At 28.4% G+C, this 13,757-nt stretch overlaps 4 protein-coding genes across 11 annotated transcripts; 2 read left to right on the plus strand and 2 right to left on the minus strand.

The window, feature by feature from the left end:
* Window positions 1-474: 474 nt before the first annotated feature.
* On the minus strand, window positions 475-5,647 carry LOC118067040 (lysophosphatidylserine lipase ABHD12). 7 transcript variants are annotated; one of them, XM_035083566.1, is made up of 9 exons: window positions 5,563-5,647; window positions 3,178-3,442; window positions 2,284-2,402; window positions 2,086-2,191; window positions 1,794-1,993; window positions 1,589-1,724; window positions 1,227-1,506; window positions 1,031-1,158; window positions 475-963 (listed from the first exon to the last, which is right to left on the minus strand). In XM_035083566.1, exons 2-9 carry the CDS (start codon window positions 3,243-3,245, stop codon window positions 927-929), a joined length of 1,074 nt encoding a protein of 357 aa, XP_034939457.1. In that variant the 5' UTR covers window positions 3,246-3,442; window positions 5,563-5,647; the 3' UTR covers window positions 475-926. The 7 variants fall into 7 exon arrangements, with proteins under 7 accessions (XP_034939457.1, XP_034939453.1, XP_034939456.1 ...); XM_035083562.1 differs by lacking the exon at window positions 5,563-5,647 and adding an exon at window positions 4,711-5,268; XM_035083565.1 differs by lacking the exon at window positions 5,563-5,647 and adding an exon at window positions 4,180-4,613.
* Window positions 5,323-7,357, plus strand: Rpt4 (Regulatory particle triple-A ATPase 4). The gene is made up of 7 exons (XM_035083561.1): window positions 5,323-5,480; window positions 5,673-5,752; window positions 5,832-5,871; window positions 5,954-6,090; window positions 6,169-6,541; window positions 6,619-6,882; window positions 6,973-7,357. Exons 1-7 carry the CDS (start codon window positions 5,384-5,386, stop codon window positions 7,161-7,163), a joined length of 1,182 nt encoding a protein of 393 aa, XP_034939452.1. The 5' UTR covers window positions 5,323-5,383; the 3' UTR covers window positions 7,164-7,357.
* wuho (tRNA (guanine-N(7)-)-methyltransferase non-catalytic subunit wuho) lies at window positions 7,315-8,561 on the minus strand. Its single transcript, XM_035083560.1, has one exon. It carries the CDS (start codon window positions 8,536-8,538, stop codon window positions 7,345-7,347), a length of 1,194 nt encoding a protein of 397 aa, XP_034939451.1. The 5' UTR covers window positions 8,539-8,561; the 3' UTR covers window positions 7,315-7,344.
* A 426-nt stretch (window positions 8,562-8,987) lies between these two features.
* On the plus strand, window positions 8,988-13,745 carry LManII (Lysosomal alpha-mannosidase II). 2 transcript variants are annotated; one of them, XM_035083666.1, is made up of 10 exons: window positions 8,988-9,268; window positions 9,411-9,513; window positions 9,595-9,676; window positions 9,857-10,042; window positions 10,123-10,328; window positions 10,418-10,554; window positions 10,773-10,906; window positions 11,445-13,116; window positions 13,195-13,344; window positions 13,419-13,745. In XM_035083666.1, exons 1-10 carry the CDS (start codon window positions 9,149-9,151, stop codon window positions 13,662-13,664), a joined length of 3,036 nt encoding a protein of 1,011 aa, XP_034939557.1. In that variant the 5' UTR covers window positions 8,988-9,148; the 3' UTR covers window positions 13,665-13,745. The 2 variants fall into 2 exon arrangements, with proteins under 2 accessions (XP_034939557.1, XP_034939559.1); XM_035083668.1 differs by lacking the exon at window positions 10,773-10,906 and adding an exon at window positions 11,090-11,223.
* The last annotated feature ends 12 nt before the right edge of the window (window positions 13,746-13,757 follow it).

The raw sequence follows: 13,757 nt of genomic DNA on the forward strand, positions 1-13,757 counted from the left end.
AGATTACTTTTTTTTAAAAGCAATACTATTTATTCTTGGTCATTTGACACCGCAATATTTGAAAGTAATTATAAGAGCATTGTACTATTTTGTCACATGGGCAGGGCGCAAAATTTGGGAATTAGTACGCCCAAAAATTGAAAGTTATTCAATTTTTGTACTAAAGCAAATCACATCAACATCGGATTCTGAATGTAATATTGAATCGAATCATGATCAATTATTAATAACAGAAGAAAGATGAATTATTTGAACGTTTACTACTTTATGCTTTCTTATTTAGCTTCGTATTATAATAGAATTTATGAACACTAGTTGCATTATTCTATTTTTATACTAATGTACGAATTTTTCCTACAGCGCATGCTAATAGGGAAATTTTTTTATAATGGAGAATATTAAAATATTATGTTCAATAAAATCATATCTCAATCAATTTGAAGACAACCACTATTATTAAATACAATCACAAAAAATTCTTACAATTTCGCATATAGTTTTTACATTAAACACACAATACACATTTAAAGCACCAATACATCAAAATTTAAGACTTAAATTTTATTTTATTTTAATGTAATTCAATTTAATGTAATTAAAGTGTAGTTACATAACTTAGTAAATTAATTGATATAAAATATAGTATTACAGAGTATCTTATGAATGATAATTATAATTATCTTAAAAGTTCTCCACTGACTACTTATCACAATATTGAGAAAAAAAAATACTTAATAAGATTTTTGAATAATAAATAACTTGTTGTCGCTTCGGATGTATATTTAAAACACATTCCTTCGAAAATTCATGCGAAAATCCATATGTCAGTTTCTCTCTTATTTTGTTTTAGTTGAGTCAAAAGAAAACTGGATGAATCCACCAGATTTCTGGGGCACAAAGAGGATACTAAATTTTCGGAAGTCCCTTCATTGCGCTTTTTTTTGACTTTCCAAAACGAAATTCCTTAAAAAAGTATTTCAATTCAATTTTAGAAGGCGAAATTAATATAAAAAATTTTTAGTATACTCACTCGATAATTGATGGTAATTGTTTATATCGACATATATATTTATGACCTAATCCAAGACTTGAATCTATCGTAATCATTTGTACCTTATTTGTATCATTTCCATGATACTTTAAAGCCTTCTCATATAACTGAAATTTAAAAGAATAATAAAATATGATGAAATTAATTAGAATATTAGAAAGATATTATCTTTTACCTTTTCACCAAGTACAAAAGGTACAACTCTGTCATCTTCAGCATGTAATATCATAATAGGGCATTGGATATTGGCAATATGCTGATCAGATTCAAACCTTAAATTATTATCGTGAAATGGTTGAACAATTACCCAATGGAACCATGGTAAATGTTTGAATATTTTGGCAGCAGGATAATAAGTTAATTCATCAGCTATACTATTGAATGGAGATTCCAAAAATAATCCTGCTGGTTGGATATTTTCTGAAGCTAGCAAATCCAAAGCATGACATGATACCCTAAAAATACATATTTTTCATCATCTAATTATTTTACATCTGTAGTACTTTAATGGATAATATTTGTTAAAAACTTAATTACCCAGTTCCGAGGGAATGTCCCCATACAAAAACAGGTACAGTTTTATTAATTTTATTCAACACCCATCGAACTACATATTTACTATCAGCGACAACTCCAATTTCTGATAAGTCAGCAGGATCACTGTCTCCATAGCCTAAACGTTTTGACAATTTAAATTATGTTTTTATGACAATCAATTTTTATTGAAAATAAAAAAACTCACTGCGATAATCGAATGCTATGACGTGATAATCGAGATCTTGGAATACTTTGTATAATTCAATTCTATGACTACTTGCTCGATTTCCACTATTTCCATGCATATATAAAAATACTGGTCGTTTGGCATTACTTAAGGCTGCTTCAAAATATTCGTCATTAAATTCAGCGGAATCATTCAAGAGAGATTTCGGTAATAGCTGCCTAAAAAAATAAATATTTAATAATGTAAGTACTTTTAAAAAATGTCAATTTTTCATGTACTTTGAAAATTACTATAGGTATAAAATTTTTACCACGTTCCGATTTTAACATCTTCATCAGTACATAAATAAAAATTTCTCGTGCCTTGCAAACCAACCAATTCTGGTTTAGTGAAGTCAATAGACGGAGGCCAATGTACTGTAAACATGGAAAAATTATTAATATTTATTTTATCAAGACAATTGCCAGAATAAAGACATTTCGTTGATGAAAATAAGAGTAATAATTACTAAAATTCAAGAAGAGAACCCTCCTTTGGATATTGTATGAGTAATGGAAAATAAGTGGACAAATACCAAAAATGATGAGGTATAGAATAATGAGTGTTTTTAAAATCCATAATATCACTCTGTAAACAAAATATGAAAATATTAATATCTTATTTATATTAGAAATAAATCATTAAAGTACAAATTTGAACATATACACAAAGCAATGATTTTACAAATAATTTCTAATCTAAAAAACTAAACTAAATAAAAATATTTTATAAAATATTATATAAGAATTAATTAGGATGATCCTTTTACAATGAAAATGGCGATTTTTGACTAATTTAGAGTCACATAAGCTTACTTTTAACTTTTAAGATCTTCCTTTTAATCGCCACACTGGCATCATGTTGAAACTTATTTAAACAAAAGATAAATAGACTAGAATCAGTGGTGGTAATAAATAAATAAATAACTAAATAAATATTTCAACAACATAAATTAATTTTGAATAATTAAGTATAGTTATAGCTCAACATCATCGTGGAAATGAAACTTAAAAAAGTACTTAAATAAGTAAATGAAGAGCAGGTGCTAACAGAGCCTGTAAGAATAAGGAAATAAGTGTATTAAGAAGAGTGTGGTAATTGAATAAAAAAATAAGTACAGCCTTAAAGTAGATTAATATCCATTAGAATAAAAATATTATATGAAATGTGCAACATGTAAATAAATATTAGTTGGATAAGAAAGAATTCAGTGGCTGTAAGAAACAAAGTGAGAATGTGGCCACCATGCAAAATGAAGCTCAGTGTATTGTACTTCCTGTGATCAAAGAATTTTTATATGATTTCCTTTGTTACAATGACAGACGACAATGACTTTGAAATTAAAATAAAGGAAATAACTTACATTCCCGTGTACCAAATGTCAAGGATGACGAATGGCACGACACCAGCTAAGAGGTATGTCCATTGCATTTTGTTAGTAAATATATTATATTTATAAATATTTGTTTGTATATTTTTATGTTTGTTTCTAAGCAGATCCCTTATTGTATATTACTGTTATTTTATCATATATGTAATAGATATATCCGTGATTATACTCTCAAGAGTTGAAGTACCCAGTACAACCGTAAAAATAGCTTCAACAAGAGCTATTGTCAACGTGCAACCTATGAAAAAATCAATGAAATATAGCAGTACCATTACATGTGTTATTAACAGCAGGAGGATATCATTGAATTCCCACTACAAGTAAACTGTCTAGAGTGAATGTGAAACCACGGTCTTTTTAAATCGTATTATTGTTATAATTATATTGCAGACAATAGATCTTTGTTTTTATCGTAATTCTTTTTATAAACAATGCATGAAAACAATTCATAGATTATTTAAATTAATATACTTAATTTTATCATTATTGAATTTAGTAATTACTATATTAATTTTACCCTTATTATACAAGTGCTGAAAAATAATTAAAGCATTCTTTTTTGAAGTAAAGTAAAATATAATGAAAATTTTTCAAATATAGAAATTTTAGTTAATGACAGCTAAACACTTTAATTATTTTAAATTATTGCTAGAAATAACTCTTAAATTTAGTTTAAATAATTCTAAAAAAAGGATAAAGTTATTTTTCGGATAATTTTTTCACTAAATATAAATCAAAATGACAAGTACACTCTTTAAAGTACAAAAATATTTTTCTTCACTAGTAAAGTTTTTTTTGCGTTTTCATAAGCAATTCTTTTACTGTGAACTTCTGAAATAACGAAGTTTACTCGTTAAAACTTCATAATTCGGTGTTGATTAGCGATATAGTTACTTGTTAATTTAAAAACGTTTACTTATCATTTTTTGCACTTACAATTAGTGAAAAAATTCTCTTCGTGTATTATACCTGTACCATGTCATATTCGTTGTGCTTTGTTAGATTTCCGAGATTAAAATTCACCAAAAATAAAATTATTTCACTATCACAAACGAAATTTTATAGCAAAAATATGTATTCTATGTTACATGATATTCTAGTTTACTATCGAAAGTAACAAGGTCAAGAGCCAATGTTTTGAACTTTATTTATAATGAGATAACAAACTAATGTTACTGCCAATGTCTAATCTAAAAGCAAAAAATTACTTTGAGATTTTTATACTCTATTGCTTCTACAGCTTCTTTTTTTTCACTTTTTGTGTCTACTATCTGTTATCAGCAAGAAAAGAATCAACATTCATTATGCTGACTCAACTATTACATTTCATTGTAATGTCTAAAAACAACAATTTATTCATGAGTTCTAAATTTCAGTTTTAAAAACTTTCAAATAGAAAAGTTCATTTTTTGTTAAACTAATCAATACATGTTGAAAAAGATTAATAAAGTTATTTGACATGCGAGAAAAATGTAATTACAATAAAAATAGTCGAAATCAAAGTACCTTTTGAGTATTCGTTTCTTCAAAATCCAATATACCATTATAATAATAGTATTATTATAAATGAAAGCATAAAAAGTAATTGGAATATCTGTTTCGTGAATAAATTAGGTAATCAAATTTTTAATTTTAGACGAAGATAATATAGTGTGGAAGGTTAATATCTTAAATTTTTCAATAAATTAAAGTAATACTCAATAAACACAATTTTATTGTTTGTAAATTTATAAAAAATTTATAAGTATATCACATAATCCGTCCATCAGTCGTTTTACAGTTACAAAAGAGAGAGTACGAAAGATATTGCAAAATAATACAAAGCCAAACTTGCAATCACAAATCCTAGACTAGAGAAATCCTGACGAGTGCTGAAGGATACAGTGGCGACACTATTAACTTTTACGTAATAATTGTTATTTTGATTCAATATAATTAATTTATAATTATTAAATGTAAACTTGATTGGTATCATTTACGTGTTTTCAACCATTTAATGATTTTTTTAATCACTTAATCAGTCAAAAAAAAATGTCACAATTCGACTCCAAACACTAAACGCCATCTGCAAATCAATAATTGAACTTACGAGTTCCTTTTTTCGCTAAAATTTATAGGTTAAACACATAATCTGTATAAAAGTTTTTCTCCCAACATTATACAGCAAAATACGAGAAAAATGGCAACCGCCATGGATAATGTGAGAGAAAAAGCCCTTCAAGATTATAGAAAAAAGCTTTTGGAGCATAAAGAAGTTGAATCTCGATTAAAAGAGAGTAAGTACTGTTTATAATATAATTACAACTCCAATTATTGTGTACTCTTAATATGTAAAAATATTCATTTATTTTAACTAACCTCAGAGACAGCCAAGTTCTGTCATTGATTCAATCAATTTATTATTAGATCGTTATTTAATTAACGAAATTTACGTTTAGTTAAATAAACTTTGAACAATTTTTTTTTAGTGCGCGAGCATTTAAAAGATCTCACAAAGCAGTATGACAAATCAGAAAACGATCTCAAAGCACTCCAAAGTGTTGGCCAGGTTTCTATCAGTCTTTATTAATAATTATTTCACGTTACTGATAACAAGATATTTTTAAAGCATATTTTTTTATGTTTAGATTGTGGGAGAAGTATTGAAGCAACTGACTGAAGAAAAATGTAAATAATTTATCAATTACTTTACCGTATATTTTTTCTCATTTGTTCTGACAAAATTTATGTATGAAAAAATCTGTTCTAGTTATCGTCAAAGCTACAAATGGTCCTCGATATGTTGTTGGCTGCAGGCGACAATTAGATAAAAATAAATTGAAATCTGGAACAAGAGTAGCCCTTGACATGACTACTCTTACGATTATGCGTTATTTGCCACGAGAAGTAATTATTATCGAAAATTTATTCTATTTATTTTATTATTGATTTTTTTATTACTATTCATCAATAACTATACTTAAGGTTGATCCGTTGGTTTACAACATGTCCCATGAAGATCCTGGTGATGTCACATACTCAGCTATTGGAGGTTTGAGTGAACAAATTCGAGAGTTAAGAGAAGTAATCGAATTGCCTTTATTGAATCCTGAGCTCTTCCAGAGAGTAGGAATTACTCCACCTAAAGGATGTCTGTTGTATGGACCTCCTGGAACTGGAAAAACACTTTTAGCTCGAGCAGTAGCTAGTCAACTGGATGCTAATTTCCTTAAAGTTGTTTCTAGTGCAATTGTTGACAAATATATTGGTGAATCTGCTCGATTAATTCGAGAAATGTTTAACTATGCTCGTGATCATCAACCTTGTATTATATTTATGGATGAAATTGATGCCATTGGTAAATATCAATTAATATTCATTCTATTTGCGATTACTAATGGAATACTCATTCAAACATTTAATTTTTATTTATAGGTGGAAGAAGATTTTCAGAAGGTACTAGTGCTGATCGTGAGATTCAAAGAACATTGATGGAATTATTAAATCAAATGGATGGTTTTGATTCTTTGGGTCAAGTAAAAATGATCATGGCAACAAATAGACCAGATACTCTTGATCCTGCACTCTTAAGACCTGGTAGATTAGATAGAAAGATTGAAATTCCTTTACCAAATGAACAGGCTCGTTTAGAGATCTTGAAAATTCATGCACAGCCTATTGCTAAATTTGGTGATATTGGTAAATAATATTAAATTTTTCATTAAAATTATAAATTAATTTATTAGAATAATTTTATGTGTTGAATTTACATTGCATTTTTATTTGTAGATTATGAAGCTGTAGTTAAATTATCCGATGGATTTAACGGAGCAGATTTGAGAAATGTCTGCACAGAAGCAGGATTATTTGCAATTCGTTTGGAACGCGAGTATGTAATTCAAGAAGATTTTATGAAAGCTGTCCGAAAAGTGTCTGATAATAAGAAACTTGAGTCTAAATTGGATTATAAACCAGTTTAAGAATTTTTATAGCTAAAATATTTGTTTGCCAATCATTCTATTTTTTGTTTACACACTATACTAAGAGTTAAAAAAAAGTATAAGCATCAAAGAGAATGAATGAATTCTCAGAATACTTTTAACATTTGTATTTAACTAATAATTAAAAGAAAAATCAATTATATACAATTAATACAAAAAATTATTCCATTAAATTCATTAATCTACTTTTTTTTCTTTCTTGATATTCTTGAACACTGTCAAATTTTCTCTTATAGAGAATTGGATAAAAGCTCGCTTCATTCACTTTACTTCTCAACAATGTCCATGATTTATTAAAGTTCTCAAAAACTTTATTAAATTCAACGTTATCAACAAAATGTTTATGTTCATATTTATAAACTTTCAATCCGTCATCAAATAATATCCAAAATTGTCGATTATAAAAAATACATTCCAATGGTTCACTATTATTTGTAATTTTTTGCACAAAATTTATCTTCAACTCATGAGGAAATGTTCCGACAATGATATAAAATAATATATCTCCATTACCGTAAAAACTTAAAGCTAAAATAGATGATAAATCGTCTAACTTCATAAGTCTCATATGTTTAACAGGTATAGCAGTAATTTCTTCTGTTGCGAGGTCGAATTTTTTAAGATTCTCATTCAATCTTTTGACATCATCTTCATTTATTTGATCGCTGTAACTAACAGATTTCAACTCTTCACCTACTATGTAATTCCAGAATTTAAAATCTCCATCTCCTCCAGTAGACACGAGAATATTTTTATCATGAGGAAGCTCCGAAATATTGTTAATAAATTTTGTGTGTCCTAAGCAGTAGGACTCAATGTTATAAGAATTAGGAAATCGAGATACTCGAATTTTTTCATCTCGATCAGCAGTGATGATAAATAAGTTGTTTTCAGTAACCAAAACATCAAGTAGCATTGATAAATGGCCCAGAATCAATATTCCATCTGATTTATCAGGTTCATCGGGTTTTTTGAAGCTTTTAGGATTTGTTCGATATAGATAAACATCACCTGATTTATCAGCAACAACTATATCATTTTTTGGAGTAAATTGAACTTTACTGGCTGCTCGTGAAAGTGTTCGATTAGATACAAGAACATTATCAGGATATTTATACAAACATAGTTGTTTACGATTGGTGCAAACGCAATAATACTGTCCATCAGATGAAAAAGTAACTGAGGTTATGCCATGACATGTATCAAAATCAAGCTTATTATGCGATTTAATATCTTTATCCACTATTAACTTTGGTAATTCAATACTACATTCTTTTTTTGTTTCACAATTAAATGTAATTATTTTTTCGGAACTACAAAAAATTATATCCGAATTAAAAATTGAAAAACTCATCGTGAAAAACTTTTGAATGAACACGTGGGACCATCTTTAAATGGAAAAAGAGGGGATGTTGGTGCCTGCACCTAAAAGCTTAGAAGAAAAAATGCGCGAAATTTTAAACTTTCAATAATCAATTTTTTTTATAATAGATTATTTAATACTTATAATATATAAATTTACATCGTAATAAATCATTTTTATTGATTACTATCAATTACAAATGGAATTTATATAATAGTTTAACATTTATCAGCTCTTTAGATTGTTAAAAATAATGATGCTAACTTTATTCATATAAACGAATACTCTATGATAACAGAACTTTCTCAAGATTATTATAAAATCGTTTTCAGATAAAAAATGTTTTGATCATAAATTATATAAAATAATACTTCATTTATATCTCAAAAGTTATTTTTGCGTCACCAGGGGAGTAAATATAAAACCAGGTCTCTATTGATAAACAACCTTATAAACCAGAGTCGTCGTATCAATGTAATACGTTAATACGTCTATATGTACAGCAGTCTAGAAGCACACAATTCAAAAAGAGTACGGATATAAGAAAGAGAGGCATTAACTCATCTAGTCATTCTTTCAGTGTCCAGCCAGAATCATCATCATGTCTGGCAAAACTGACTATTTTTGTTTTATTTTTTCATTTTTTATTTTTCCCGTACTTATTCAGTCTGCAGCATTACCAAATTTATCTAAACAATCAGATTCAAAATGTGGATATGAGGTCAGTATTATTGTAATAAATACAAAACAATTTAACTATTAAACTATTTTGATTTCCTGAAATAGATTTATAACCAAACATTCTATTAATTTTAATTATACGTATAATATAATTTATGACTAATTGCTTTCATTTATTTCAGTCCTGTCCAAAAACTGACCCTAACAAATTAAATGTTCATCTAGTGCCTCACACGCATGATGATGTTGGCTGGTTAAAAACTGTTGATCAATATTTTTATGGAAGTAAGTTGATATTTATTTTAACAAATTCATTTAAATTAAATAATGATTATTTATCTACTTAAAGTTTATTAAACTTTTTAGGTAATACTTCAATACAACGAGCTGGTGTTCAATATATTATTGATACTGCTATCGAAGCATTGAAACGTGATCCTCAGAGAAAGTAATTTCATATTTTTATCATAAACATTAGCACAATCTGTAAATACGATAGATCAAATTTAATATTTATATCATGTATTATTTTAACAGTTACATTCAAATGTCCAAACATTTTTTTTATCAATTATGAGGAATGGGTAGTTTTTGTGAAATATATTGATTATTAATCAATTTTTTGTAGATTTATCTATGTGGAAACAGCTTTCTTGTGGAAATGGTGGTTAAATCAAAACGATGCAAAGAAAGCTGAAGTACGAGCATTAATTGATGAAGGACGATTAGAAATCATTGGTGGTGCTTGGAGTATGAATGATGAAGCTACAACTCATTATCATTCAATCGTCGACCAGTTTACGTGGGGTTTCCGGTAATTATGCAATGATAAAAACGTTCCTTTCAAATCTTGGATTCTCTATTTTTTTAATACTCTTTCGTATATCATTACAGACGACTTAATGATACATTTGGAGAATGTGCTAGACCAAAAATTGGTTGGCAAATTGATCCTTTTGGTCATTCACGAGAACAAGCTTCATTGTTTGCTCAATTTGGTTTTGATGGAATGTTCTTTGGTCGTTTAGATTATCAAGATAAAACAACCAGATTAACAAATAAGACTGCTGAGTTTCTCTGGAGAGCTAGTTCAAGTTTAGGTATTCTCTAATGATGAGTTTTTCTTACAATATATCTTTTAAATTGAGATTCTTGTGGTTTATATTAATTATTGGTTAATTAATAATAGGTAAAAAGGCAGATTTATTTTCAATCGCTTTATATAATAATTACTCACCTCCTCCTGGATTCTGCTTTGATGTACTTTGTTCCGATGATCCACTTATCGATGACCCAGAAAGTCCAGATAATAATATTGCAGTTAAAGTAAGTATTGTTTGTACCAAGTTGCAAAGTAGCAATTACAATTTTATTATTAATCTCTATATTCGTTTGTTGAGTACTATATTTTATTTACTGGTTTTAGTAGATTTGTTTGCTTGTTTTATGTAGTTTATGACTTAAATTTTTATTTGATAAAAATTTTTGTACGAACTTTTATTTGAATTTAATTGTTAAATTTATACTTTTTTTACTTTTATCAGATTAAAATATTTTATGATTATGTGCAAAAACAAGCTAATTATTATCGAACAAGTAATCTTATTCTTACGATGGGTGGCGATTTTACTTATCAGCAATCTGAAATGTACTTCACAAATCTGGATAAATTGATAAGGTATTGAATAATAATTAATGTTCTAATTACCATTATAAATTTTCGAATTCATTTTGTTTATCACTTACTCTAAATTCTTCTAAATAAAGATAGAAATTATCAACAATCGAAAATGAGATTAAACTTTGTTAACTTTAATAGATTTTCATTAAATTTTTGCATGTGTAAAAAATATATTAACAGGTAGCTCTTTTTTTGGCTTATTGCCAAGTTCAAGCAAGATCTTACAATACAAATAATATCATTCTAACAATGGGTGAAGATTTTAATTATCAAAGTGCAGAAATGTGGTTTATAAATTTGGATAAACTTATTAGGTAAGGTAAAGATTTTCTCAATAAATGTAAAACATACTAAAAAAATTCAAAAATATTTTAAAAATTAAAAAAATAAAGTTATCAAAGTGAAGATTATTTTTTAATGATTCCCGTTTTATATAAAATCATCCATTTAAAAAAAAACATTATCACATCAAGAGTAGTACAATTTTGGAATTGAAAAAAAAATTGTAATTAATTTTTGTTTATTTCAATTTCAGACATACAAATCGAATGTATGGATCTCAAGTAAACGTCTTCTATTCAACGCCTTCGTGCTACATTAAATCATTAAATGAAGCCAATAAGTCCTGGCCTACAAAAACCGATGATTTCTTTCCATATAGTAGTGATCCTCATGCATTCTGGACTGGTTATTTTACATCTCGACCAACATTAAAATATTTCGAACGTATGGGAAATAATTTCCTTCAAATTGCCAAACAGTTATCCGTTTCGTCAATGTTAATGGATAGCAAAGAATTAATTAACTTCAGAGAAACAATGGGAGTCATGCAACATCATGATGCAGTAACAGGAACAGAGAAACAGCACGTTGCTGAAGATTATGCACGACTTTTACATCAACATATGACTCAAGGAGCAGCTATAGTATCAAATGCTATGGAAAAAATGTCAAAGAAAAAAAACATTAGTAAAGAAGAAGAAGTAGATCTCAAGTATTACTCATGTTTCTTATTAAACATTAGCTCTTGTGAATTTTCTGAAGGTTCCAGTAACTTTGTCGTGACTCTCTACAATCCAACAAGCCATGCACTATCACCGTTTGTCCGGATTCCTGTTTTAGGTTTAAATTATACTGTCAAAGATTTCGTAGGAGCAGAAATACAAACTCAAATGGTTCCAATTCCACGCTTTGTATCGTCAATGCCTGGCAAAAAGTCTACAGCAATGAGAGAATTGGTATTCCGAGCTATAGAAGTTCCAGCCTTAGGCTACCGATCGTTTTATATCAGCGAAACAGATTCTGGCAGTTCTGTTCAAGAAGTTGATCGTCCAGCGACAGTTTCCTCAATTGGAGGAAATTGGTATAATATCAGCGTAAATGATAATGGCAATGTTTTGATAAAATGGAAGAAAATAGATTTAGAAGTTACTCAAAGCTTCCATTATTACCAAGGAATGAAGGGAAACAATAGTCAATTCATAAATCGAGCTTCTGGGGCTTATATTTTCAGACCTAATCAAACATCGCTCCATATTCAATTTAATGGAAGTTATAGCTTTTATGTAGGACCATTGGTTCAAGAACTTCACTTAAAAGTAAACGATTTCGTGAGTGAAATAGTTAGAGTATATCATGAGGAAAGAAAGATAGAACTTGATTGGGTTGTAGGACCGATACCAATTAACGATTCCATTGGAAAAGAAGTTATTATCAAATATGAAAGTAATTTGAAATCTAAAAATACCTTTTATACTGATAGTAATGGAAGAGAAATGCTGATGCGTGTTAGGAACTATCGACCGACTTGGAACCTCAGTTTGGAAGAGCCTGTTGCAGGAAACTATTATCCAGTTACGAGTAAAATCTTCTTAGAAGACAAAGAGAGAAAAATGCGGTTGACTATTTTAAATGATCGAGCTCAAGGTGGTTCTAGTATGGCTGATGGAGAGTTAGAAGTGATGTTGCATAGAAGACTGCTAAATGATGATGCTTTTGGAGTGGGTGAAGCTCTAAATGAGAGCGCTTTTGGCACTGGGCTTGTTGCCAAAGGAACTCATTATCTGGTTGGTGGCAAGCTGGATGATTTAGTGTCAATGGCTATGATGGAAAAATATCTAGCTGTAGAATTGGCACTCAGACCATGGCCACTTCTTACTCCGATAAATATGAGCTTTGATCAATGGCACAACACACATTTAACACAGGTTGGTAACAAAATTAAATTATCTTACAGATTTAATTGAAAAATTATATTAATGCATTTTTATATTGTTTTAAAAAAGCATATTGGTTTACGGAAGCCTTTGCCAGCAAACCTTCAAATTTTGACGCTCGAACCATGGAAAGATAATATGATTTTATTGAGGTTGGAGCATTTATTTGAAATTGGTGAAGATTCAGAACTTTCCCAGCCAGTTGAAATTAATCTTGTGGTTTGTACTCAGTTTCCAATATAAATAGAATTTAAAAGATTGAAAGTTTAAAAAATATACGTATTTTTTTGTAGGATTTGTTCATGAATTTCGACATAATTGCAGTTCGTGAAACTAGTTTAGGTGGAAATCAATGGATAGAAAATATGAAGCGATTGAAATGGCAAGCGGAATCGAATGAAATTGAAGAAGAAGTAGAAAATTTCAGTGAACTTACAAAGTCTGAAGATGACATTATTAACGTCGTAATGAAACCAATGGAAATTCGGACGTTTATTATTACAGAATATAAATTTCGATTAAAAGAAGAGATGAAGTAGATTTCAATTACCTCACGATTACTAAAAACTAATTAAGAGATTTTTTTATCTCAAGTCCTTAATAAATATTATTTTACTAAATTTGTATTATTT

The sequence above is a fragment of the Chelonus insularis genome, unplaced genomic scaffold, assembly GCF_013357705.1.
Source record: "Chelonus insularis isolate UGA/USDA-ARS -01 unplaced genomic scaffold, ASM1335770v1 contig_35_pilon, whole genome shotgun sequence".
Lineage (NCBI taxonomy): Eukaryota > Metazoa > Arthropoda > Insecta > Hymenoptera > Braconidae > Chelonus > Chelonus insularis.

Bases quoted from the DNA above. Each gene is read 5' to 3' on its own strand.
- LOC118067040 (XM_035083566.1), bottom strand. From the start codon at position 3,245: ATGCAATGGACATACCTCTTAGCTGGTGTCGTGCCATTCGTCATCCTT. The intron at 1,507-1,588 runs GTAATTAAGTTT...ATGTATTTTTAG, and splicing joins GGACATTCCCTCGGAACTGG to GGTATCATGTCATGCTTTGG. The intron at 1,159-1,226 runs GTAAAAGATAAT...TTTAAATTTCAG, and splicing joins CTTTTGTACTTGGTGAAAAG to TTATATGAGAAGGCTTTAAA.
- Rpt4 (XM_035083561.1), top strand. From the start codon at position 5,384: ATGGCAACCGCCATGGATAATGTGAGAGAAAAAGCCCTTCAAGATTAT. The intron at 5,481-5,672 runs GTAAGTACTGTT...ATTTTTTTTTAG, and splicing joins TGAATCTCGATTAAAAGAGA to TGCGCGAGCATTTAAAAGAT. The intron at 5,872-5,953 runs GTAAATAATTTA...AATCTGTTCTAG, and splicing joins GCAACTGACTGAAGAAAAAT to TTATCGTCAAAGCTACAAAT.
- wuho (XM_035083560.1), bottom strand. From the start codon at position 8,538: ATGAGTTTTTCAATTTTTAATTCGGATATAATTTTTTGTAGTTCCGAA.
- LManII (XM_035083666.1), top strand. From the start codon at position 9,149: ATGTCTGGCAAAACTGACTATTTTTGTTTTATTTTTTCATTTTTTATT. The intron at 9,514-9,594 runs GTAAGTTGATAT...TAAACTTTTTAG, and splicing joins TGATCAATATTTTTATGGAA to GTAATACTTCAATACAACGA. The intron at 10,555-10,772 runs GTAAGTATTGTT...TACTTTTATCAG, and splicing joins ATAATAATATTGCAGTTAAA to ATTAAAATATTTTATGATTA.